The 23,462-nt window shown below is 56.0% G+C and overlaps 2 protein-coding genes across 6 annotated transcripts; both read left to right on the forward strand.

Annotated features, from left to right (window-relative positions):
* The first annotated feature begins 482 nt into the window (after nucleotides 1-482).
* Nucleotides 483-15,363, forward strand: GCK (glucokinase). Of its 4 annotated transcripts, XM_012439227.2 has the most exons (11): nucleotides 483-650; nucleotides 6,235-6,397; nucleotides 7,262-7,416; nucleotides 8,570-8,689; nucleotides 9,582-9,677; nucleotides 9,784-9,883; nucleotides 11,811-11,994; nucleotides 12,999-13,154; nucleotides 13,931-14,164; nucleotides 14,381-14,496; nucleotides 14,827-15,363. In XM_012439227.2, coding segments are annotated over exons 1-11 (1,374 nt in total). In that variant the 5' UTR covers nucleotides 483-602; the 3' UTR covers nucleotides 14,829-15,363. The 4 variants fall into 4 exon arrangements, with proteins under 4 accessions (XP_012294650.1, XP_012294648.1, XP_012294649.1 ...); XM_012439225.2 differs by having other exon boundaries at nucleotides 14,381-15,363; XM_012439226.2 differs by lacking the exon at nucleotides 483-650 and adding an exon at nucleotides 1,524-1,619 and having other exon boundaries at nucleotides 14,381-15,363.
* A 2,185-nt stretch (nucleotides 15,364-17,548) lies between these two features.
* On the forward strand, nucleotides 17,549-20,086 carry MYL7 (myosin light chain 7). 2 transcript variants are annotated; one of them, XM_012439222.3, is made up of 7 exons: nucleotides 17,549-17,642; nucleotides 17,871-17,984; nucleotides 18,170-18,245; nucleotides 18,513-18,617; nucleotides 19,078-19,156; nucleotides 19,370-19,418; nucleotides 19,893-20,086. In XM_012439222.3, exons 1-7 carry the CDS (start codon nucleotides 17,640-17,642, stop codon nucleotides 19,977-19,979), a joined length of 513 nt encoding a protein of 170 aa, XP_012294645.1. In that variant the 5' UTR covers nucleotides 17,549-17,639; the 3' UTR covers nucleotides 19,980-20,086. The 2 variants fall into 2 exon arrangements, with proteins under 2 accessions (XP_012294645.1, XP_012294644.1); XM_012439221.3 differs by having other exon boundaries at nucleotides 17,551-17,642; nucleotides 19,930-20,086.
* The last annotated feature ends 3,376 nt before the right edge of the window (nucleotides 20,087-23,462 follow it).

A 23,462-nucleotide genomic window follows, 5' to 3' on the forward strand; every position in this document is an offset into this window, starting at 1 on the left:
CCACCCTTTCCCCAAGTGCCATATAGACTCCTGGATTATATGAAATGCAAATCAAACCCCTCTGCAGATGAAAAGCCACTGGGGATCCCCTTGCCTCCAAGAGCAAGTCCAGACCTGTGCTGGTGTGGGCCAGGCCCCCTCAGAACCCCCTCCCTGTCCAAGGGCATTTCAGTAAGTGTTCTGTCCCAAGAGAGCCTGGTGACTTCCTGCCCGCACAAGGCTGAGGAACGGAAGATAAGTGGGCTGGCTCTGCACACCTTCTCCCGCCGGGCAGCAATCCCGACCTGATGTTCACAGAAGTGTGGCCGGCTGCCCCCTGGCTCTGTCCCCATGGCCCTGTCAACTCTGACCCCACGTGGGCCTCCCCTCCCCTTCTGGCCCTGCCTCTGACCCCATGGCAGGAGGCAGAGTATTTCAGCAACCACTGGCTGAGCCCATTCAGTACAGAAGCCCTGGGCTGCCGGCCTCAGGCAGTTCTCCATCCAGGTAGCTACTGCCGCCACAGGCAGGCCTTAGGCTCCAAGGCTATAGCATGTGCTAGACCTCGGCACGCAGGAGCATCTCTGCCTCCCAAACATCTACCTCTTGGTAACCTCAGAGAGATGGCCATGGATGTCACGAAGAACCAGCACCAGACAGCCTTGACTCTGGTAAGGGTCACATCAAAGCCACGGACTTTGCGTTGGGAAAGCAGCCCCCAGGGCAGGGCCCTTGGTTTTGCAGATTACCAAAACTAAGGCTGGGGGCAGGGAAGGCGAGCGGGCTCTGGGCGCCTTGGAAGGAGGCACACGATCCTCGGGGGTCCTGGCTAGAGCAGCTGTGCCTGCCACTGGCCCCTCCCCATCATCCTCACTGTGGCTGCCCACTGTCCAGCCTCTCGAGGGGCTCTAGGGCACTTGTTCCTGGAACTAACAGTGACCCAGGACACCAGTGTCTGGGGCCCGGCCTGGGGCTTTTATGCGGGGAGCCAGCTGTCTGCTTCTCTGGGGGCTCTGCATGGCATTTCCAGGGGTTGGTGGATGGGAGAGTGTGTCCCTCAGGAGAATGTAGGGACTAGCCCAAAGTCACTCACAACTAGGTACATAGCTACCTGAGGATCCGGGAATGGAGGGGGCCAGGCTACAGCTGGACACGTGGCACTGGGATGGTCTTTGGAGCCCACTGGCCTGCAGCGTTTGTCTAGGGACTGTCCTAATCCTTGGCTGTGTCCCCGGGAGCTCACAGCTCCACCAGCTAGCCCCCACTCCAATGCTGGAATAGACAGCTTCCCAGTCCACATCTGCCAAAGGTGGCACTAGAAAGCATCCCGCCTTTTTTGCTGCATTCTGGAGGTGAGGCCACAAAGCACTGCTAGCTGTATAAAAGAGACATCATCCTGCCCCGGGCAGCCCTGCCCGACCAGCTCCGCCTCTCCCACTGCTGTCCAACCTGTACACCCTGGTGACCATGTCCAGGCCGGTGGCCTTAAGGACTGTCTCCACATCTACCTCTCCAGCCCGACTTTCCACTGAACTCTGGCCTCACATAGCCAACTGCTACTTGGAACAAATCGTCCCTTGGCTGGCAGATGTGTTAACATGCGCAGAGCAAGATCCCAACTCCCACAACCCAACTCCCAGGTCAGGTGGAACCTCTTCTTCCCAGGCCCTCCTGTTCCTCTCCTCAGCCCCTCCCACCTCCCTTCAGAGTCTAGACGCTTACCCTCTCACCAGGTCTGTGCCCACCATCCCTGCACAGGGGTTGTTAGGACAGACTGACGCCCTGCTTCCACCCTGCCCCAAGATGCCCCTGCTCCGCGGCCCAGAGCCTCCAGGCCTCTCACCTTTTGCTGCTCACAGCTCAGCCTCCCTCCCTCCCTCCCTCCCTCCCCCTCCCCCGCTCTGCTCCAGCTTCAGTGCAGGTCTCCTGCCCCCATCTCCTGATAGCAGCTGCCCGACCTAGTCCCTGCTTCATCTGCCCCCATTCCTTTACCCCACAACCTGTCCGCAGCTTGACTAAGTTCTTTCCTGCCAATCCCCACCCTTGAGAGAAGCTTGTTTAGCTGTGGACTCTGCTTCTGTGCCCTGCGCTGCACCTGGCATTTGGTGGGCATCGCTGAAGGGATGAGGGTCAGACGCCCTGCAGGGAAATGTGGGATGTCCTCAGGCAAGAAAAGTTGTACATTTGGCCATGGGCCCTGATTATGTGTCCTGTGACCTCTCGGGCAAGGTCAGCAAGAGAAACCTCTGCAAGCCAGCTGGGGCTGCCTCCCAGAGGCTGCCTGGGGGAGGGACAGGCTCTGTCTGTGCTCTTCTTCCGAGGTGACACCTGCGGGGCGGCCAGGCGGCATCTCGGGGCTCCCCAGGCACCACCACATTTCCTGACTGCTTGGGAAAGCCCTGTAAGCTTGCACAGATACCCAGCATCAGGCTCGCCAGAGAGACACTGGTAGCTGGGGTCGGGGCACCAGGAACAGCTTGGTGCTGGGCCGGAAGGATGCAGCCAGGCTGGGTGAGAGGAAAGCTGGGAGCCAGTGCCTGGCTCTGTGGGCTTGGGGAAGGGTTTGCACTTCTGTGTCCAGTTTCCTCACTTATAAAAAATGGAGATAATAACAGTACCCATATCCCAAGCTGGCTGTAGCAATGATAGGGAGGGGCGCCCAGAGCGGGTCTGGCACAAGGAAGTGTGCATCAGCCTCAGTCCCTGCCACTGGGCTTGTCCTGGGGGTCTGTGAGGCTGACCTCGGCCCTACAACATGACCCCCAGGCTTGTGAGACCAAGCTGGGTCAGAGCTTCCTCCTCGGGTTGCATGCTCACCAAGTGCCAGAAGGGGGACTTCTGAGGCCCAGATGCGCCCTGAGGAAGGGGTTTGCTCCCACCAAGAACAAGGCTCACCTTTGGAGGATGCTCCCCACATGAGAGGTGACCCCCCAGGTCTGCTGGTAACTGCAGCCTCAGAACCTTACTGCACCCATCTTCCAACCCATGCCCACTGGGAAGTGTGTGAGGGGTTCTCACAGGTCCTGCGGTGTGGACGATGCAGGAACCCTGCAGCAGCTAGTTAGGGCAGGGCGCAGTTGAGAGCCCCGTGCCAGGAGACCCTGGCCAGTTCTGCCACTGCGGAGAGACAGGCTCCCCGACCCCACATCCCCTGCCTCCCTGCAGCCCCACAGAGAGTGCAGACCTACTTTTACAGAAATCCAGATTTTTGTGTAAAAGTGTCTCTATTTTAAATAGATTTTAAGTGGTGGCAGCAAATTTAAGCTTTAGAGAATATTATACAGGACAAATCAGATTCGCAGGCCAGATGCAACCTTATTTACAGAAATGGGATGAGGTCCCACCTCAGGTCCCACTTCATGTTTTCACTTCACTTATGCCTATACGTGTCCTTCATGGGAAAGGCCGCAGGAGGCCCTGCAGGAAGCATCCTGGTGTTGATTTAAAGTCCTCGCCGGTGAATATGGGGGTCCTCACTGTTGCAGCAAGGGGACACGCCCCTGTGCATCTTGGAAATGCCCGCAGCCCTCTGGCTGCAGAACAGATTCTTAGGAGAGAAACTGTCAGATCAAAGTTAAACTTAGAGAAACTCCAAATTGCCCTCTGAACAGATGGTATCAGTTTGACTTCATGCAATCCTGGGATTTCCCGGGAAAAACTTTCTGGCCTAGAAGCCAGCAGAGCTGGGATTTCCCTCAGTAAGTGGCAGGGCCACCTGCGGGCCTTGATACAGAGGGGGAAGACTTGAGCCTCCCGACACCCTACAGGGCCCAGCCTCCCAACATATGATAAGAGCAACAACAGCCGCCACGTACCTGGCTCTCCCTGTCCTCCAAGTGCTGGGTGGGGAGAAGTGTGAGGTCCCCCACAGCCCTGCAAGGGAGGATCACTCAAGGGCCCCAACTGTCTGACAATACAGCCACACTCTGATCAGCCGCCTGGGCACAGGCTCCATGCCATTGTCCTCTGCCAAAACCTCAGACTGAAATGTTGGCTCCTCACATGAAGAGCCTGCGGCCAAGAGACCAGAGTCCAGGTCTGTGGCCGCCAAGATAAGCCACCTGGAGAGAGGCGCAAGGGTGATGCCAGGCAGGCATGAGGGCTGGGCCTATGCAAGAGCAGCATCACTTTTGTTGGGTGCCCACAGGTCCCTCTGAACAATCTCTTCTGGAGGGTTCCCTAGGACTTCCTGCCAGTAACCGCCGTGTGCATGGATTTGGGAGCTAGCCTCGCCATGCGTGCTGGCTGCACATGGCTGCACAAGTGATGTCTGTAAGCCTTTCTTCATCTGCAAGTTGGGTGCTGCTGGCACCTCCTCCCCGGTGCTGTGGTGACAGGGTGCAGGGTGTGAGGCTGCTATGTGATGCGGCTGGTGCAAGGCCTGGCATATGGAGGAATTCGGTAAATGGTAGATACCCTCACAGTTAGCTCCTGGCATCCTCTACATTGGTGGGTGTAGGAAACAAAGACAGAGGAGGCAAAGGTTGTAGCTGTGGGGCACTGAGGACAGCCTGGATTGTTCCACAGAGCCCTGAGTGTAGAACAGGGGTGTGCTCCGCAGGGACAGTTGGGTTGGAGGGCTGGAGGATTGGGGTTTGGGGAAAGCTAGCACTCCTGTCCCATGCTCAGAGCTGCAAATCAGCACCTTCTCAGCCAACACCGGTGTTTGATTCTGTGCCTTTTGACACAGACTTTATCAGCCCCATCCCTCTCTGACCTTGCCTGGGTTTAAATTTTACAAGTGGGGCCTTATTAAGAGACATCGTTCTTAACTAAAGATTGGTATCTATTAGGAATGCTTTGGGCTGCAGGAAACCAAACACCTGACTCGCTGTGGCATAAGTGGTTCTCGTCTGCTCCCATAACCTGCCTGTGGAAGGTGGGTCTAGCATTACTCTCTCTTCCCTGCATTTGCAGTTTGCTAACAGCTTTAACCTCTGGCCTTGTTTCCTCATGGTTACAGGGAGGCTGTCACAGCGCTGGTCATTACATCCTTACACAGCTGTGTTTACAAATTTAGGGAAACACTGAAGCTCCTCCCCCTGCTAAAATCAGGCTTCCCTTCACCTGTCATTAGCCAGAACTGGGTGACATGCCCAACTCTAGACCAATCATCAATAAGAGGAGGATAGAATTTCTGTGCCTACCTTAGACTAATCATGGTGCAACGTGCTCCCCCCACCAACAAAATCTGAGTTCTAAAAACTGAGGAAGCAGAGGAAAATGGCCATGTTGCCTACCAGCTGGGATTCAGAGCATCTCCAACCCCTCGAGCTTATGCGTAAGAGTGTGTTTTTGTGGAACAGATCCATAGCTTTTATCAGTGAATCTTTCCTTCTTTTTGGTTCAAGATGAAAATATCCTTATGATTATTTTTCTTACCACTGCCCAGAGATAACCATCGCATTAACATGGCCTTTTCTCCATGAATAGCACTAGAGTGCCCAGGGGACAGACACATAGCTGTCCACACTCCAGCTTGCTGGGGATGCCTGGGCACAGCCACATCTACATTCACAGCCTGTCCTCACTCTGCCGGGTGGAGAGCAAGCGGCCACACCACGGGCCGTCCATGCTCACAGGAGTGGCAGATTGGATCTGAACTTTGTGCGCTCAAGCGTCTCTCATGTCAGTGCATAGGGACCCTCTTCATTCCGTGGCCTAATGTCCCCATTTCACAGATGGTTTTGGTAGCAGACACCTCCTCCCAGACGTTCATGCTCACTCCTGGCTGGCCCTTAGTCCACGTGTGCAGACTGGCCCATTTATTTTCTGGTGTAAATCCCAGAAATCAGAGGACCAGATCTCTCTGAGAGCAATGCCAGCTGCCTGGCACGCTCCAGACAGGTGGCTCAAGCCCCAACTTGCCAACTCTCCCGGTTAGCCAGTCCTTTCCCTGGCCCCGACCTGAGGGATAAAGGGGGTGCTACAGGGTTCTGTGCCACAGGGATATCATCAGGGACAGAAGCCACTCTGCCCTCTGCAGCTCACACCGCCAACATGCCCTGGGCTGCATTTGCTGAGCAGCTGGTCCTGGACTCTGCTCTTCTGACTTTCCATCTGGTTTTACTTGTCATAAAGTTTGAGATGATGAGTCACCCTAAACCAGGGGTTAGAGGATGGTAGGAGACTCATGGTGTGTGGGGGAAATGCCCCGTGAGGCCCTTGGCATGTGGGTGCCTGATCACAGCCCCCCCAAGGTCCCCAGCCTACCCCTTCCCCAGCCTGGCTGCTCCCATCCCCCTCCCCATGCAGGTGGAGCAGATCCTGGCAGAGTTCCAGCTGCAGGAGGAGGACCTGAAAAAGGTGATGAGGCGGATGCAGAAGGAGATGGACCGTGGCCTAAGGCTGGAGACCCACGAGGAGGCCAGTGTGAAGATGCTGCCCACCTATGTGCGCTCCACCCCAGAAGGCTCAGGTACCACCCGGAACCGGCCCCTCATCAGACGCAGCTATGGGCTCAGCCCTAGCTGGGAGGAGCACCCCAGGCACTTCCAGACTCGCAGCCAGCCCAAGACAGAACCCCCTGGGGAGCAATGAAGTACTGACCTATGGAAACAGTTAGCACCTGCACTCCTCTGGTCCAGCCCTGCGGCACTCTGGCTCACCCTGGAGCCGGCAAGCCTCGGGAAAACTGGCTTCTTAAATCCCACTCCTGGCCCTGTGCAGTGGCTCACGCCTGTAATTTCAGCACTTTGGGAGGCCAAGGCGGGCGGATCTCAAGACCAGGAGTTTGAGACCAGCCTGGCCAACATGGTGAAACCCTGTCTCTACCAAAAATACAAAAATTAGCTGGGCGTGGTGGGGCATGCCTGTACTCCCAGCTACTCTGGAGGCTGAGGAAGAAGAATCACTTGAACCTGGGAGGTGGAGGTTGCAGTGAGCCTAGATCGAGCCACTGCATGCTAGCCTGGGTGACAGAGTGAGACTCCATCTCAAAAAAAAAAAACACCTCACTGCTCCCATTAGGGCATTTAGGGAACCCCTAGCCCAGTTCTGCAGCTGGGCCAATGCACCAGGTCCTCAGTTGGTCCCTGGGCTCTCGGTGACTCTGTCCAGGGCGGGAGTTTCCCATTGACTTTTCCCTGGCTGAGCTTTACCCCTCCACAGTTGGCACTGGTGTTCCCAGGTGTCCAGTGACCCCTTGTCCGGCTCCCTTGGTCCCCTTGTGCCTTCCCTCCTCCTCTCTGTGGTATCTGGGATCAGTCACCCGGCACCCGCCCTGCCCAAGGCCAGCCTGTGGGTGCCCCTGAGGCTGACACACTTCTCTCTGTGCCTGTAGAAGTCGGGGACTTCCTCTCTCTGGACCTGGGTGGCACCAACTTCAGGGTAATGCTAGTGAAGGTGGGAGAAGGTGAGGAGGGGCAGTGGAGTGTGAAGACCAAACACCAGATGTACTCCATCCCCGAGGACGCCATGACTGGCACTGCTGAGATGGTGAGCACTGCAGGGGCTGGAGCAAGGGGTGCCAAGGCCATGCAGGATCTCAGGGCCCGGCTAGTCCTGATGGGAGATCCCATCCGTCCACCAGGGGTGGGGAAAGCGAGGGCTGGAAGACCACCCAGCTTCAGAGGCAGCTGGAGGCCTCGGTGAACAGGAACGGCCAAGTCCCACAAGGAGTCCCGAAGTCCCACAATCACCATCTGGCCAGTGTTGAGGGAATGGGCTGAGGAGAGGTTAGTGGAAGGAGCCGGTGCACTCCACCCCTCCCCAAGGGCCGCCCCTCGCCCTCCACCCGCATGCACAAAAAGTGGGGTGACAGCAGTCACAATGTCTGCCCAGGTAGCAAGGACCCCTGACCATGGGGAGGACTAGGGTGTGGGGGACACAGAATGAGGCCTGGCAGGAGGCGGGCAAGGCCAGAGCACCTGGCTGCAGCCAAGCACATGGCCAAAGCCAGTTCCTGGAGGGGCCAGGCTCCGAGGCAGGGGGCTGCGTGTGGCCGCCAATCCTCACACCCCTGTGGGCTTGCTCGTCTGTTCATGGGCTGGGCATGAATCAAGGCACTGATTCATGGGGATGGCGTGGGGACCTCCCTGGCCCCAGCAGCCAGCGAGGAGCCTGGTCAGTCAGCAGAGCACTCAGCAGTTCCCAATTCCATGGAGAGGCCCGTGTAAGGGGAGTCGGGACTGGCCTTCAGCAGGGCTGGGTGGCCAGGACGCCTGGAAGTAGGAAAGGAGATCCCGGGTGCTGGAGACAGAAATCAAGGATGTGCTTCCATCTGGAGCTTCAGGAACAGCCGGCCAGGCTTGAGACTGAACCTCACAAGGTTCAGCTGGGAGGGCTAGGCTGACAGAGCACAGCCCTCTGGAGTACACCTGGTCCCCGGGATGGGGACCAGCCTGCCCCGTGTTGTCCTGTCCCGGGGGCTACTGTCAGCAGGTCTCTGGCATGAAGGAGGCTTAGGTCCTGAGCCCAACAAGCAGCAGCAGAAGAGGAGAGGGAAACTGCGAACAGGCCTAGCATTCGGTGGCACCATCTGGTGCATGCTGTCTGAGGAGGAGCACGGCATGAGGCCCCGGGGAGGGCTGCCGGCCAGTGCCCCCGCCCCTGCCCCCGCCTGACGGTCACTGTGGCCTGCATCTTCCAGCTCTTTGACTACATCTCCGAGTGCATCTCCGACTTCCTGGATAAGCATCAGATGAAGCACAAGAAGCTGCCTCTGGGCTTCACCTTCTCCTTTCCCGTGAGGCATGAAGACATCGACAAGGTAGGCCAGGTGGAGGGATGGAAGGCAGATGAGGGAGGCACAGGTGCCCCAGAGGAAGTCCGCTTTCAAATGCAGCCCCCACAGCCCGTGCTCTGAAGGGAGATCTGGATTCAAATTGCAGCCCTGTCACCTGCCGCCTCTGAGGCTGTGGAAAAGGCCATCACATTGGCTGATTCTGGCTCTGGGCCCTGTGAGGCACCAGCTGGGATCACCTCACTCCAGTGGGAAGAGCAGCTGGCAATGGAGTGGGGCTCGAACTCAGACATCCGGGCTCCAGCTCACCTGCAGGCCACCGTCATGCCACACTGCCTCTAGCTGAGTCAGAAATGTGAAGTGACTGAGATTCCACCCTCCCTGCAAGCTACCAAGGTGGCCTACCAGTTATATCTATGCACACCCCACACACACGTACACACAAAGTTATCTATGCACACACATAAAACATGAGACCTTTGGGGCAGGGAGAAAGCCGAGTTCTCACTCACAGCAGAAGCAGCAGCCAGAGCAACATCTCACGGGTTTTTCTAAGCCCCAGTCTCTGCAGGGACACAGAGAGGGCCAGGTGGCACCTGTGCAGGCAGCGGGGTGCCTTGCAGGAGGGAAATCCTGATCTTACGCAGAGCTGCTCCCCCCAGGCCTTGCCTTGACTCTGGGATGACATCTCAGAGCTGTGCAGTACATTCTTAAATTGGCTGGGACTCAGCCCTGAGGAAATATGAGCTATTCGTGGAGAATGGTTCCCAAAACCTCTCGAAGCTACTGGGCTGCTCTGAGCCTGTTTCCTCAGCTGTAAAGTAGGGTGCATAGCGGCCCTGAGCAGGAGGTGGTGGCAGGCCATAGCAGCCTGGTCCCAGCACATGTCAGCAGCCACGAGGCCTCCCTCTCCCCACAGGGCATCCTTCTCAACTGGACCAAGGGCTTCAAGGCCTCGGGAGCAGAAGGGAACAACGTCGTGGGGCTTCTGCGAGATGCTATCAAACGGAGAGGGGTGAGGGAGCACCTGTGCCTGCCAGGGGGGCTGCCCTGGACCCCACCCCCCACTGCGTGCCTTTCTCCTTGGCTCCCAGCACTTCAGCCTCTGTGCTTCTTGGCAGGACTTCGAAATGGATGTGGTGGCGATGGTGAACGACACGGTGGCCACAATGATCTCCTGCTACTATGAAGACCATCAGTGCGAGGTCGGCATGATTGTGGGTAAGGGCTCCTTGCACCCCTGTCCCTTCCAGACTCCCGAGGCTCCCTGTGTACAGCAGGCTTCCTGGAGTCCTGTGGGGTGAGGACCAAAGTACTTAACAACCGATGACATCAGAGCAGGGCCTGGTGCTGAATCCTGGGTGGTCTTGGGGTATCAAGATGGAAGGACCGTGTACAGTAGGAAGCACTTCAATGCTGTAATGCCGCATTCCTGCATCAGATGGTACGCCAGATGCACATCCACCTGGCCCATCAGGATTATAATTAAAACACTTTATCTAGTAAATTGACCAACTGGACAGATTTGTCCAAGTGGAAGAGGATAAGCAAAAGTGGTGCCATCCCTTCCTGGATGGTCTTTCCACAGGCCTGCCCCTGCCCCTGCCGCCACCCAAAGTGAAGGCAGGTACTAGGAAAGGGAGCAGCAGCCTGCTCCTCCCAGCAGAGGGGTCGTCCACACCAACTTGGACCTTTCTCAGAAGTTCCAGAGGTCATTAGAATAAGCCTTCAGTGAGGAGCGATCCAATCAGATCAGTTATCTGCTGTGCACACGGGCATGTGGTTCTCTACTTCTCTTACTTCCATTCTCCCCTTTCAGAAGGAACGTTGTCTTTAAATCCAGCATCTAAATGTGAGCCTCAGCCATCCCTGGCTGTGATTCCCCCCAGCCCTCTCCTCCGGAACTCCCTGGGGCTCCCTAAGACACTTCCACATGAATACCCACCAAGCCAAGCTGCAGCTGCTCGGCCCAGGCATAAGCCCTCCTGGGGCAGAGGTGGCAAGGGGTGACCCACTGCTCACATCTGCCCCACATATAGTCTTCTTGACTCTGCTCAGTGTTTAAAAACATGTTTATAACAATTACCAAGATCTAAAAATTAGGAGAATTCACATCAAAGTCTGCATTTCTGTTTGTTTACAAAAAGCTAGAAGGTGGCCAGGCAAGGTGGCTCACGCCAGTAATCCCAACACTTTGGGAAGCTAAGGCAGGCGAGTCACTTGAGGTCAGCAGTTCAAGACCAGCCTGGCCAACAAGGTGTAACCCTGTCTCCACTAAAAATACAAAAATTAGCTGGATGTGATGGCGTATGCCTGTAATCCCAGGTACTCAGGAGACTGAGGCAGGAGAATTGCTTGAACCTGGGAGGCAGAGGTTACAGTGAGCCAAGATTATGCCACTGCATTCCGGCCTGGGTGACAGAGTGTCTCCAAATAAATAAATAAATAAATAAAAATAAAAACTGGAAGGCTGGGCATCACTGAGCCCTGATTCCTACATGGCAGCTTGACTGACCAGCATTATAGTTGCTGTCCCTGACAGCTTTGGGGGTGTGCGGCTCACACATTCATGCTAGCTTGAAGCTCTGCTGTCACCAGTTTGAAACTCTTAATAACTTGTGAACAAAAGACTCCATGTTGTCACACTGCACAGGGGCCAGTAAATTACAAAATTCCACATCTGGTCCTGTCCACAGGAGCCTCTGGGAGGCTCCCAAGGGCCCACACCATGCCTTACTCACTTTGGGGTGCCATCCAAACATGGCTGAGGACACAGAAGCTCAAACATGTGCACTGGCAGTGCTGTAAAACAAGAGTGGTGCACAGACAAAATAAAATGATAACGGCCCACATCCATTTCTTTGATACACACTGTTCCCCTCAATCCTCCCAACCACCCAGGTAACAGGCAGGGAAGGTGTTACTGTTGCCTGTTAGGGAAGAGGACAGCCCAGAAAGCTGTTCCTGGCCACTGAGGCAACCCAGGTCTTCCACCCCAGGGAGAGTTGCCTTTCCATTGCTCCAGGCAAAGCAAAGAGACAGGCATGGGGGGCAGGAGGGAGTGTCCTGTGGGCAGGAACCAGGCCCTATCAGGGGACTCCCCAGGGCAGTGCAGCTCTCACTGACAGTTCCCCAACCTCTACCCCAGGCACGGGCTGCAATGCCTGCTACATGGAGGAGATGCAGAATGTGGAGCTGGTGGAGGGGGACGAGGGCCGCATGTGCGTCAACACCGAGTGGGGTGCCTTCGGAGACTCCGGCGAGCTGGACGAGTTCCTGCTGGAGTATGACCGCCTGGTGGACGAGAGCTCTGCGAACCCCGGTCAGCAGCTGTAAGGATGCCCCCCTCCCCCACAGCCCAGGCCCTGGGCCGCTCTGGCACAGCGGCAGATGGGAGCTGGCCACTACAGATAATGGGCTTGTTTTTAAACAACTCTGGGGAAAAGCAAACTGACAATCCTTTCGTAAGCTCCATCCCTTCTGCTCAGTCATGACCTGCCCCTGTGAAAGGTGAAGGGTTAGTCCCAGCTGTGATTTGATAAGCCCAGATCTCTCCTTTCGACAGGTGATCTTGTGCATAGAGGAGGCTCTGAGACGCCCCCAGCAAAGTTTCTGGGTTTAACCCAGTGTTCCCCAAAATAGATATTTGGCCACATTCACAAAAAGAGTATTAGTCTTTTGTGGAATGCTGAGGGTGGGCAGTCACAGCCGGGAAACCAGCCCACACAGAGCTCGTCATTAATCATAGCTGTCACTTGTTAACTGCCTACTGTGCCAGGCCTGGGCTAATTACTTTATTAGCGTCCTCTCTGCCGCTCACAGGGCTCTATTATTATAGGCCAGTAGTAGTCCATTTATTTAAGTTAAATACGGAGGGTCATAGATTAAGCATGAAAACGCCAGCAACGTGGTGCTTGCCTCCGACCGGGCACTAACCCTCCAAGCCTTAGTTTTCCCAACCATAACTGGCCAATGAACAGCAGCTCCAGATGCGGCCAAAGGAGGACTGAAGCTATAGATCCTGTGCTTGGCACAGGGCCCCCTGCAAGGAAGGTTTCGGAGGGACTGGACAGAGTCTTTGCTATCTGTCTCCCATTACTGCAATGGGCCCAGGGGCAGGCCAGAGTTGCTCCCGTGATTGAGCTGAGTGTGCATGTTCCTAATCCCTGACGTTTCGAAAGCTCTGGCTCATTAATAGTGGAAAAGACGTGGTCTGGATGGGGGAGTAGAGATCACGGTGCCCCACGTGGCCGCCTTGTGACCTCAATGGGGAGCAGTGGGGCCGGCTCCCGGCTTCCACCTGCCTGCTGATATAATGGAGCTGCCCTGTGTCCAGGTATGAGAAGCTCATAGGCGGCAAGTACATGGGCGAGCTGGTGCGGCTGGTGCTGCTCAGGCTTGTGGACGAAAACCTGCTCTTCCACGGGGAGGCCTCCGAGCAGCTGCGCACACGCGGAGCCTTCGAGACGCGCTTCGTGTCGCAGGTGGAGAGGTGTGCGGAGGAGTAGGACGGGTGCAAAGGGCAGGGGCTGGGGACGCCGGGGCAATGCAGACTTCGTCTTAGGGCGAGGCTGAGTCCCAGGCCCGGGGACGCAGGAGCGGGAAACTACGGCCTGGAGCGGGACTCCAGGCGTGGGCGGGGCCCAAGGTGGGGCGGTGCAGGGGGCGGGGCGGGGCCCAAGGCGGGGCGCTGGAGGCGAGGGCGGGGCAGGGACGGGTCCAAGGGCAGGAGGCTGGGTCAGGACGGGGATGCAAAGGGAAGGGTCGGGGTCCCGAGACTGGGCGCAGAGGGCTGGCCCAAGGGCAGAAGGCGGGGTCCGACGGGGATGCCAAGAGCAAAGATGAAGGCGAGCCTGCGTCCCGGCAGTGGTCCCCATCCGTGAGTCCCCTCGGTGCTCCCTATCCATCGTGGACACCCTCTCACATCATGCACAGCCCCGAGGCGCGGCATAGTTGACAGTCCCACGTTAGAGCGGAGACCCTGGGCTTAGTTAGAGGGAGTAGTACTGACCAGGTGACTGCTGGTCCCTGGCTTAACCGGGACCCGCTCTCCTCTGGAGCCCAAGCCCCAAACGCTTTGGCTGGGTGAGGTGAGCAGGATCACCCCCATTTCTCCATGGAGGGGTCCCGCCTCAGCCAGGGAAAGAGGCCGCCGCTTGGGGGACAGCTGGCCGGGGCCCCTTCCTGGAGAAGGAGAGGCCGTCGCTGGAGGAGGACCAACTGGCGGAGCGATACTCAGCGATCGCCCTACCTCCTCCCGCCCCGCAGCGACACGGGCGACCGCAAGCAGATCTACAACATCCTGAGCACGCTGGGGCTGCGACCCTCGGCCACCGACTGCGACATCGTGCGCCGAGCCTGTGAGAGCGTGTCTACGCGCGCTGCGCACATGTGCTCGGCGGGGCTGGCGGGCGTCATCAACCGCATGCGGGAGAGCCGCAGCGAGGACGTGATGCGCATCACCGTGGGCGTGGACGGCTCCGTGTACAAGCTGCACCCTAGGTGAGCCCGCTCCGGCCCCTCCCTGGTAAAGTGGGGCCCAAAAAGCGCGCGCTCCGAGGTTCCTTGTGGCTCCCAAGCTCCAATAATTCGTAAGCCTCTTCTCGTCTCCCTTGGCCTAGATTTGGGGGAAGGGTCTACTGCCTTCAGGGCGCCCGGTGATGGCTCTGGGGGATGGGCTGGGAGGAGGAACGGCAGCCCTGCTTCTCTTCTGCCCAGCTTCAAGGAGCGGTTCCATGCCAGCGTGCGCCGGCTGACGCCCAGCTGCGAGATCACCTTCATAGAGTCGGAGGAGGGCAGTGGCCGGGGCGCGGCCCTGGTATCGGCGGTGGCCTGTAAGAAGGCCTCTATGCTGGGCCAGTGAGAGCAGAGGCAAGCACAGGGAGGATGCCACAGTCGACGGCACGCGGGATCTACGGGGGAAGTGCTCCCCACATGTGCTCCCAGCCTGACGGGGCAGGAGGCCTGGCCTTGTAAAGACCCTGGCCGCCTGCCACCCCGCTAGGGAACCCTCAGTCATTCGGTGGGACAGCCCCAGAGCCCTAACAGGGGTGCAGCAGGAGCAGGGACAGAGACTCTGGAAGCCCCCCCACCTTTCTCTCTGGAATCAGCTTCCCAGAAGGGAGTTGCTCACTCAGGACTTTGTTTCATTTCCACACTGTCAGAGCTGTTGCCTCGCCTGGACCTGGGCTCTGAGAAGGGAGTGCCCTCTGGACCCTGCTGTGGCCTGACTTCCCTGAGAACTCATCTGTGTGGAGAGGCAGCTCTAACAGCTTGACCAGACCTAGACCTGGGCCAACAGGGCAGCCAGGGGTTGCTGATCACTCAGTCCTGGCCGTTTTCTTGCCTGAGGCTCAAGAGGCCCAGGGAGCAATGGGAGAGGGCTCCATGGAGGAGGTGTCCCAAGCTGCGAATACCCTCAGAGACCTTTTCTCTCCCATACCCCCATCCCTGAGTGGCTTGTGACTCTGGAATGGACCCTCACAGCAGGTGCAAGAGACAAAGCCCCCAAGCCCCTGCCCCAACAGGCCCATGAAGGGGAGAAGGGCCAGTCCTGTGTCTTCAGCTCCCACAGCACTGGCTCAGGAAGAAAACCCAAGCAGCATTCAGCACACCCCAAGGAACCACCCGGACCCCATCATATGACATGCCACCCTCTCCATGCCCAGCCTGAGACTGCGTGGGTTTTTTAATTAAAAATTTTAAAAGTTTTAAAACATGGCCTGTCCACTGTTCTTTGACTTCTGTGTATAAGACTGTGGAGACAATATATAAAGAGTCATCATCACATGCATGAAGACACTCCAGTGGGCTGAGGTGTATCTTGGCCCTGCCTTTCAGGCAGCTCCTCTGGCCAGCTGTGCCCAGGGGAGTGTGAGGAGCGACAGACCAGGCTATAGGAACAGGAATGGGGTGCCATGGGGGATGGCAGAGCAGTGGACAGCACGCTGCCTGGCCCAGGTTCCCGTTTGCCTGCCCATGGAATGTGTGTCAAGGGAGTGCCAGGCCAGGTGCTGCTCTGGGAAACTAGGGGGTGAGGCTAGTCCCGCTGCAGGTCAGTCTCAGCACTGTCCTGTCCAGTGAGAGCCACTTAGGTTTGACAGTGAGTGGGGGGCTCAGATATATGTTGGATTTTTTTTTTTTTTTTTTTGAGATGGAGTCTCGCTCTGTTGCCAGGCTCAAGTGCAGATCATGAGGTCAGGAGCTTGAGACCAGCCTGGCCAACATGGTGAAACCCCGTCTCTACTAAAAATACAAAAATTAGCTGGGCGTGTTGGCGGGTGCCTGTAATCTCAGCTACTCGGGAGGCTGAGGCAGGAGAATCACTTGGAGCCCAGGAGGTGGAAGTTGCAGTGAGCAGAAATTGCACCACTGCACTCCAGCCTGAGCAACAGAGCAGCAAGACTCTGTCTAAAAAAATAATTAATTAATTTTAAAAAGAAAGAAGAAAAACACTGGGAAAGATGGTATGCATCTGTAGTCCCAACTACTCCAGAGGCTGAGGCAGGAAGGAGTGCTTGAGCCCAGCTCATCTGCAGTGAGCTCCACTCATGCCACTGCACTCCAGCCTGGGTGACAGAGGTCAGTGGCTCACACTGGTAATCCCAACACTTTGGGAGGCTGAGGCAGGCAGATAACCTGAGGTCAGGAGTTTGAGACCAGCTTAGCCAACATGACAAAATCTACTAAAAAAAAAATACAGAAATTAGCTGTGTGTGGTGCCAGTTGCCTGTAATCCTAGCTGCTTGGAAGGCTAAGAAATGAGAATCGCTTGAACCTGGGAGGTGGAGGTTGTAGTGAGCCGAGATCGTGCCAGTGCACTCCAGCCTGTGCAAGAGTGAGATTCTGTCTCAAAAAAAAAAGGAATTTAAGAAATTTAAAAGAAAACCCTTGTTGTATAAAAGGGTATTGGGTCTGACAGATGAGAGCTCTGGCCCTTTACCAGCCAGCTACTGACAGACATGGGTCTGGCCCCAGGAGAGTGGGAGTGGCCAGTGAGCCCAGTCTGGGGTGGCCCACTCCTGCTACCTCCAGGATGTCCCCTGTGTCCCCAGCCCTTGTTGTGCCCTCAACCCCAGAAGCTGGTGAGGCTGCTTCTTGGAACAGCACCACGCAGTCCTGCCCATCAGCCCGCTGTGCACCAGGCCTTCTGGGGATGCAGATGACAACCCGGCTGGATGCTCAGGAGGAGCACAGAAGCCAGAAATGACAAACACAGCAGCCACCAGGCAAATGGGAAACGTGCCCCAGAAGCTCCCCACCGAGGATGTTAGGAAGAGCTTTTTGAAGGAGTATGGTTGAGATGGAGCTTGAGGAAGGCAAAGCTCCAAACAGCAGAGACTTGGGGCAGGGCAGACTGCATGGGAGGGCAGCTGATGGAGCTCCTTCACCCTGCAGAACTGCCCCAAAGCCAAGCAATGTTCTGCCTGGGGTCACAGCTAGCTCAGGGATGCCTTCTGCCCCTTGGTCAGAGGGGCAAAAGGACAGAACCTACGGTCACCAAAACCTCTGGGAAACCCTTGGGGGGTCTCAGGCCACAGACCATCTTCAGAACTACCCACTGCCCTCCCAAGCCTGGCGGGCACCCTGGACTGGCCCTCCCCAGCTGTCCTCTTGCACTGGCTAGTGTTCTGACTGGACCAGCAAAGAAGGGTGGTCAGATATGGGGGTAACTGGATGCCTTCATCAGCACCTAGGGTGGTGAGAGCTTCGAGCCTGCTCTGCTCTGGGCAGACATTGCACTTAACCCTGCCAGGATGGATAGACACCAGGATGTTACACATTGAGGACATGAAGGTCATCAGGAATGTGACTGGAATCTATTAGGGCCTTCGTCCACCCCCAGCCCACGCGGGGGCTGCCAAATTTGGGCCTGTCCTCTATTCCTCTCCTTATTTGGACCTTCAGGTGATAAGGCCGAGACATAAAGGAGGCTGGGCCCTGCCCCCACGACAGCAGCCACACCTCTGCAGAGAGAATGGTGAGTGCCTGCCGGGGAAGAAAGGCTGGTGGTCTCCCAGGTGCTGGACTTTGGGCTGGGGTAGCAGAGTTTTCTGTGCTTGCATTGGGTTCAGGGTGGTCCCCAGGAAGAGGAAGAGGATCCTGACCCTGACTTTTCTGGGAATGCTCTGGGATTGTGTATGATGGGTAGGGTGGGGAGATTTTGAGGAGTTGGGGAGAGGACCCCTCCCCAAGCACGGTGTTGCAGGCCAGCAGGAAGGCGGGGACCCGGGGCAAGGTGGCAGCCACCAAGCAGGCCCAACGTGGTTCTTCCAACGTCTTTTCCATGTTTGAACAAGCCCAGATCCAGGAGTTCAAGGAGGTGAGTGCCCACTCCCAGCAGCCTCGTTCCCCGTCCCAGACCCCCGACCCCACCCCGCATACACACCCCACATACACACCCCACTTCTACCCTGACCTTGCCCCTCACACCGCCCAGGCCTCTTCCCTGCCTCCCACCTTCCCTAGAGCTGGGGGCTGCTCCCTCCTGAAGGCCCCCATCCATAGGCCTTCAGCTGCATTGACCAGAATCGTGATGGCATCATCTGCAAGGCAGACCTAAGGGAGACCTACTCTCAGCTAGGTGCGTACACCCACCTCCTACCCAGTCCCACCCTGCACACCGGGGCCCCTGCTTGGAGCTGCAGGGTGGGTGGGAGTGGCTGGGGGGACAGCACCCTGGTCCCCTGCTTCCCCTCCTCGTCTCCTCACACTGCCCTTCCCCTCTTGTCACACCTTCCTTCAATTTCACCTCCCCAGCCCCTGTGGCCAGGTTGGAGGGAGGGCAGCCTGGGCCCTTCTGGGGAACACCCAGGGTCCCTGTGTGCTCCTCATTCCCCACCCCCACCAGGGAAAGTGAGTGTCCCAGAGGAGGAGCTGGATGCCATGCTGCAGGAGGGCAAGGGCCCCATCAACTTCACTGTCTTCCTCACGCTCTTCGGGGAGAAGCTCAATGGTGAGCCTGGGACAGAGCTGGGCACCCTTGGCCATGCAGCAAGCCTGTACCCTGCCTGAACCCCATCTGAACCCTAACTGAACCCCACTGGACCCACCTGGACGCTTCCTGGCCATGGCCCATTCAAAGCATGTGGGCCCAGCCCCTGCACATCCTCTGCCCCAGAATCCCATGTGCACTGGTCATCCCAGTGCTCACTTGGGGCCAGGAAATGTGCCTTCAGCCTCCACTCCCAAATTCCAATCTCCCAGCTAGGCTGCCTGCCTGCCTCGGGAGAATGACTATTCCCAGCCCCACAGATCTTCGAGAAACACTTTATATTAGGGAATGGCCCTACCTCTCCTGGGATGCGGGGCGGGGGCGAGGGGTGGGGGGTGCTCCTCGTACAGCCCGGTTCCTGCTGGGTGGGACCTGGGATGGAGGAGACATGGATGCTCACCTTCCTGCCTCGGCCTCCCAGGGACAGACCCCGAGGAAGCCATCCTGAGTGCCTTCCGCATGTTCGACCCCAGCGGCAAAGGGGTAGTGAACAAGGATGAGTAAGTGTGGGCCCAGCACGATGAGGGGCACAGTGGTGGAAGCAGAGAGGGGGATGAGGCCCCTTGTGAGGGGGGCTGCCGGTACTTCGGGGCCTTCACTGCCCTCTGGGGCGCAGCCAGCCTTTCCCTGCACCATGGGAGCCTCCGTACCCACCTTCCCTGTGCAGTCACTCCCCTGCAGTCTCCTCCTCAGACCCTCCTCACTCCCCCCAGGTTCAAGCAGCTTCTCCTGACCCAGGCAGACAAGTTCTCTCCGGCTGAGGTGAGGCTGCCCAGTGCCTTCAATACCCATCCCCAGCACCTTCTCTGGGCCCTCACCCATGACCAGTACCAGTGAGGCAGTTGCTGAAAGGGTGACCCAGGGGGCCTTTCTGGAGGAGGTGCCATCTCTGTTGAGACCTAGAAGGTAAAGATGTGGAGTCAGAAAAGAGAGCAGAGTGTGCTGCTCTCCCTGCAGGCAGGGAGACTGTGCACAGTCCGGGGGGTTGGGGTGGGAAGCACATTAGGAGAGGTTTCATACACTTGGGGTGGGCCTGTGCCTGGGGCTGGAGGGACGCTCTTTGCCCCTTGGCCCCAGTTTGCACTGACTCCTCACTCTGTCCAGAGTCAGCCAACAGAAAAACAGTAACCCAGAGTCTGGAGTCTGGGGTTGAAAAGCTAAGGCAGAAAGCACAGGTGCAGAGGGCAGGCAGAAGGGCCACAAGACTCAGGTCAGGTCTCTGCTGGACCGGGCCAGGAGCCAGGGGGAGGCCTCTCACCAGCGCCTCCCCCAGGTGGAGCAGATGTTTGCCCTGACGCCCATGGACCTGGAAGGGAACATTGACTACAAGTCCCTGTGCTACATCATCACCCATGGAGATGAGAAAGAGGAATGAGGGGCAGGACCAGGCCCACGGGGGCACCTCAATAAACTCTGTTGCCAAATTGGAATTGCTGTGATGTCTTGTCTGTGACAGATGGGCTGGGGACCAGCCAAGGGGATCCCAGGGTCCCAGTGCAGGCATCGTCCTGATCATGGCCACCATATACCTCCCAGGAGCCGGCCCCTCGCCAGCTCACCTGGGTTCACTCCGATGCTGCCAAGTGCAGTAGGAACTATGATCATGCCTAGTTTACAGATGAGGACACTGAGGCCCAGAGAGTGTGAGCATCTCGCCAAGGCCAGACCTCTAGAAGAGGAGATGGTGGGATTTACACCACCTCTACCAAGCCCAGGAATGAGCCACAGGTGGGCACTGCCCAGCTACTTGGGGCTGTGCAGAGAAGAGGCTACTTGCTGGGTGCTCAGCAAACTCTCCCCAACAGCCCAGTGGGTGGGCAGTGGCCCTGGAACAACCCCCCAACCACACAGCCTCCCCTGGCCTGCACCCCATCTTGGCACACTGGCTCAGGTGCCTCCCTGCATGGGCCCTTTGTGAAAGGCACAGAGGTACCCATTTGAAACACAACTTCTCATTGCAAATATAGGCAAGGCACTAAGACACGAGGAACGGACATTGAAGGCCGGGCCAGGGTACATGCAAAGTTTTAGAGGAAATGCCCAGAAACTGGCATCATGGAAGTGAGTGCCCACTCCCAGCAGCCCCAGACCCCACCCCGGCCCCTCAACCCCACCGCACATACACACCCCACTTCTGAGCCCCTCATGTGCCATGAAGGGTAAAAGGGTCAGACAGCTGGAGGGTGGGGAGATCACTTCTCAGGAGAGAAGAGTGTTCCCATCACCCTTCATCTGAGAACCCAGGAGCTAGAGGAGAAGGTGATCCTTATCATGAGTACCAGAGGAGCAGCAGTGCACGTCCAAAGCATCAGAGTGAGAGATAGAGACAGAGACAGAGAGACAGGCAGCGACAGCTCAAACCTCGGCCAGACCCAAAGCGTACAAACTCCTCGTGTAGTTGTCTGATAAGAGCTCTCAGCCTGCCTCCTCCCCTCCCTTCAAGCCCTACTGCAATCCCTGCAACTGGGGGTCAGTGGGGAGGAGCTGAGCGAGAAAGGAAGGGCACCCCTTCCTGAAGGCCCCAAGAGGAAAGGCATTTTTACCCAGAAAGGTGGTCAGTTTTGATTTTATCTGGGGCCTGGCAATTTAATTACTAAGTTGAAATTTGAGACTTAAAGGAATTAAAGTCTTTTCTGTTGCTTAGAAGAGATTACAAAAGTCACGAACTGCCTGAGTTTTCACCCCAAGAGCAGGCCACCAGCCCACTCCACTGAGCGTGCTGGGACAGTGGATGAACAAAATCAAGTACCAGAAGGATTCTACCACGTGACTCTGCTTGTTCAACCAGCTGATTTCATAAAGTAAGGGATCATGTTATAATCCAAGCTCTACCAGATAAATTGTGAAAGACTGAAAGGAACCAAAAGGATCATAGGTGTCCAGTTATCTGATTCGATGATTTGATGGGGTATCTGCTCCTTTCATAGTCTTTGAGCTGTTTCACAACTCTGACAATTATTATTATTATTATTATTATTTTGAGACACAGTGTCTCTCTGTTGCCCAGGCTTGAGTGCAGTGGCATGATCTTGGCTCACTGCAACCTCCATCTCCCAGGTTCCAGTGATCCTCGTGCCTCAGCCTCCTGAGTAGTTAGGATTACAGGTGTGCACACCATGCCTGGCTAATTTTTGTATTTTTTTTTTTTTTTTTTTTTTCTGAGACGGAGTTTCGCTCTCGTTACCCAGGCTGGAGTGCAATGGCGTGATCTCAGCTCACCGCAACCTCCGCCTCCTGGGTTCAGGCAATTCTCCTGCCTCAGCCTCCCAAGTAGCTGGGATTACAGACACGTGCCACCATGCTCCGCTAATTTTTTTTTTTGTATTTTTAGTAGAGATGGGGTTTCACCATGTTGACCAGGATGGTCTCGATCTCTTGACCTCGTGATCCACCCGCCTCGGCCTCCCAAAGTGCTGGGATTACAGGCGTGAGCCACCACGCCCAGCCACAACTCTGTAAATTATAATCAATAGCGAGGCGACGGTTCTTTTCCATAGACATGCAGTTAAATGTTGTCCAGTGGAAGCACAGTTGATTTTTCCCTTCTCTGTGGAAGAAGCCAATTTTTCATCTATTAAGCAAATTCATCTCAGCATTCCTGACTGTCTACACATGCACTGGCTCTTTGAATTCTTCTCTGAACCAGGCCCAGGAATGAGCCACAAGATGGGCACTGCCCAGCTCATTGGACTGTCACATCTTATCGATTCCTACATGAATTCACGACTAAATAAAATATTTGGCCATTGTCCACTTTGTGTGTAAGTCAAGATTTTGCTTTAAAAATATTATCCTTTCACACTCTGCTGTAGTTGTCTGATAAGGTTAGCCCTTTCCACACCAAAACTGTCTGTATTAGTGTTATTTGGAATAAACTGAGGGTAGAATGTGGTATGTGTGTGTGTGTGTGTGCGTGCACACGCACGCGTGTGTGACAAAAGAGAGACAGAAGGATAGAGACAAACAGATGGGTACAGACCCAGGACATGAGTTCTGCCTATGCTGACCAACACGGTAGCCGCTGGCCACTTGAAATGTGCTAAGTGTGAGTTGGGATGTGCTACAAGTGTAAAATGCACATAATATTTTGAAGATTTTATACAAAAAAGAATGCAAATACCTCATTAATAACTTTCTATAGATTATATGTTGAAATGATAATGTTTTGGGTATTGGGTTACTACTAAAATTAATTTCACCTATTTCCTTTCACTTTTTAAATGTGGCTACTAGAATATTTAGAATTCCATATGTGGCTTGCATTTCTGGCTTTCACTCCTGTTGGAAAGCACTAAGTTAGACTGCATAGTATGTCTATTTAAGACTGCAGTTTCCAGGCCAGACACAGTGGCTCACGCCTGTAATCCCAGCACTTTGGGAGGCTGAGGCAGGCAGATCACCTAAAGTCAGGAGTTTGAGACCAGCCTGGCTAACATGGTGAAACCCTGTCTCTACTAAAAATATAAAAATAAGCCAGGTGTGGTGGCACACACCTGTAGTCCCAGCTACTCCGGAGGCTGAGGCAGGAGAATCTTTTGAACCCAGAAGGTGGAGGCTGGAGTGAGCCAAGATTAAGCCACAGCAATCGAGCCTGGGAGACAGAGCAAGACTCTGTCTCAAAAATAAATAAATAAATAAAAGACTGCAGTTTCTGGGAGACTCCAAGGCAGGCACCAGCCTTCTCTGCAGAGAGTGCTTGCAGCAGGGAGCCGGAGTTTTGATGTACTCAAAAGGAGCCAATTTCATTTGGGTGGGGTTGTCTCTGAGTGTTCTGGCAGTACAGACAGAAAGGAGAGAAGGCTGTTT

Source organism: Aotus nancymaae, unplaced genomic scaffold, assembly GCF_030222135.1.
Source record: "Aotus nancymaae isolate 86718 unplaced genomic scaffold, 86718_ANA_hifiasm-v0.15.2.pri h1tg000065l, whole genome shotgun sequence".
Lineage (NCBI taxonomy): Eukaryota > Metazoa > Chordata > Mammalia > Primates > Aotidae > Aotus > Aotus nancymaae.

Coding starts and splice junctions, on each gene's coding strand:
- GCK (XM_012439225.2), top strand. CDS start 603: ATGGCCATGGATGTCACGAAGAACCAGCACCAGACAGCCTTGACTCTG. Junction 13,155..13,930: donor TTCGTGTCGCAGGTGGAGAG/GTGTGCGGAGGA, acceptor CCCGCCCCGCAG/CGACACGGGCGACCGCAAGC. Junction 14,165..14,380: donor GTGTACAAGCTGCACCCTAG/GTGAGCCCGCTC, acceptor TCTTCTGCCCAG/CTTCAAGGAGCGGTTCCATG.
- MYL7 (XM_012439221.3), top strand. Junction 17,985..18,169: donor AGATCCAGGAGTTCAAGGAG/GTGAGTGCCCAC, acceptor CCCCATCCATAG/GCCTTCAGCTGCATTGACCA. Junction 19,419..19,929: donor ACAAGTTCTCTCCGGCTGAG/GTGAGGCTGCCC, acceptor CGCCTCCCCCAG/GTGGAGCAGATGTTTGCCCT.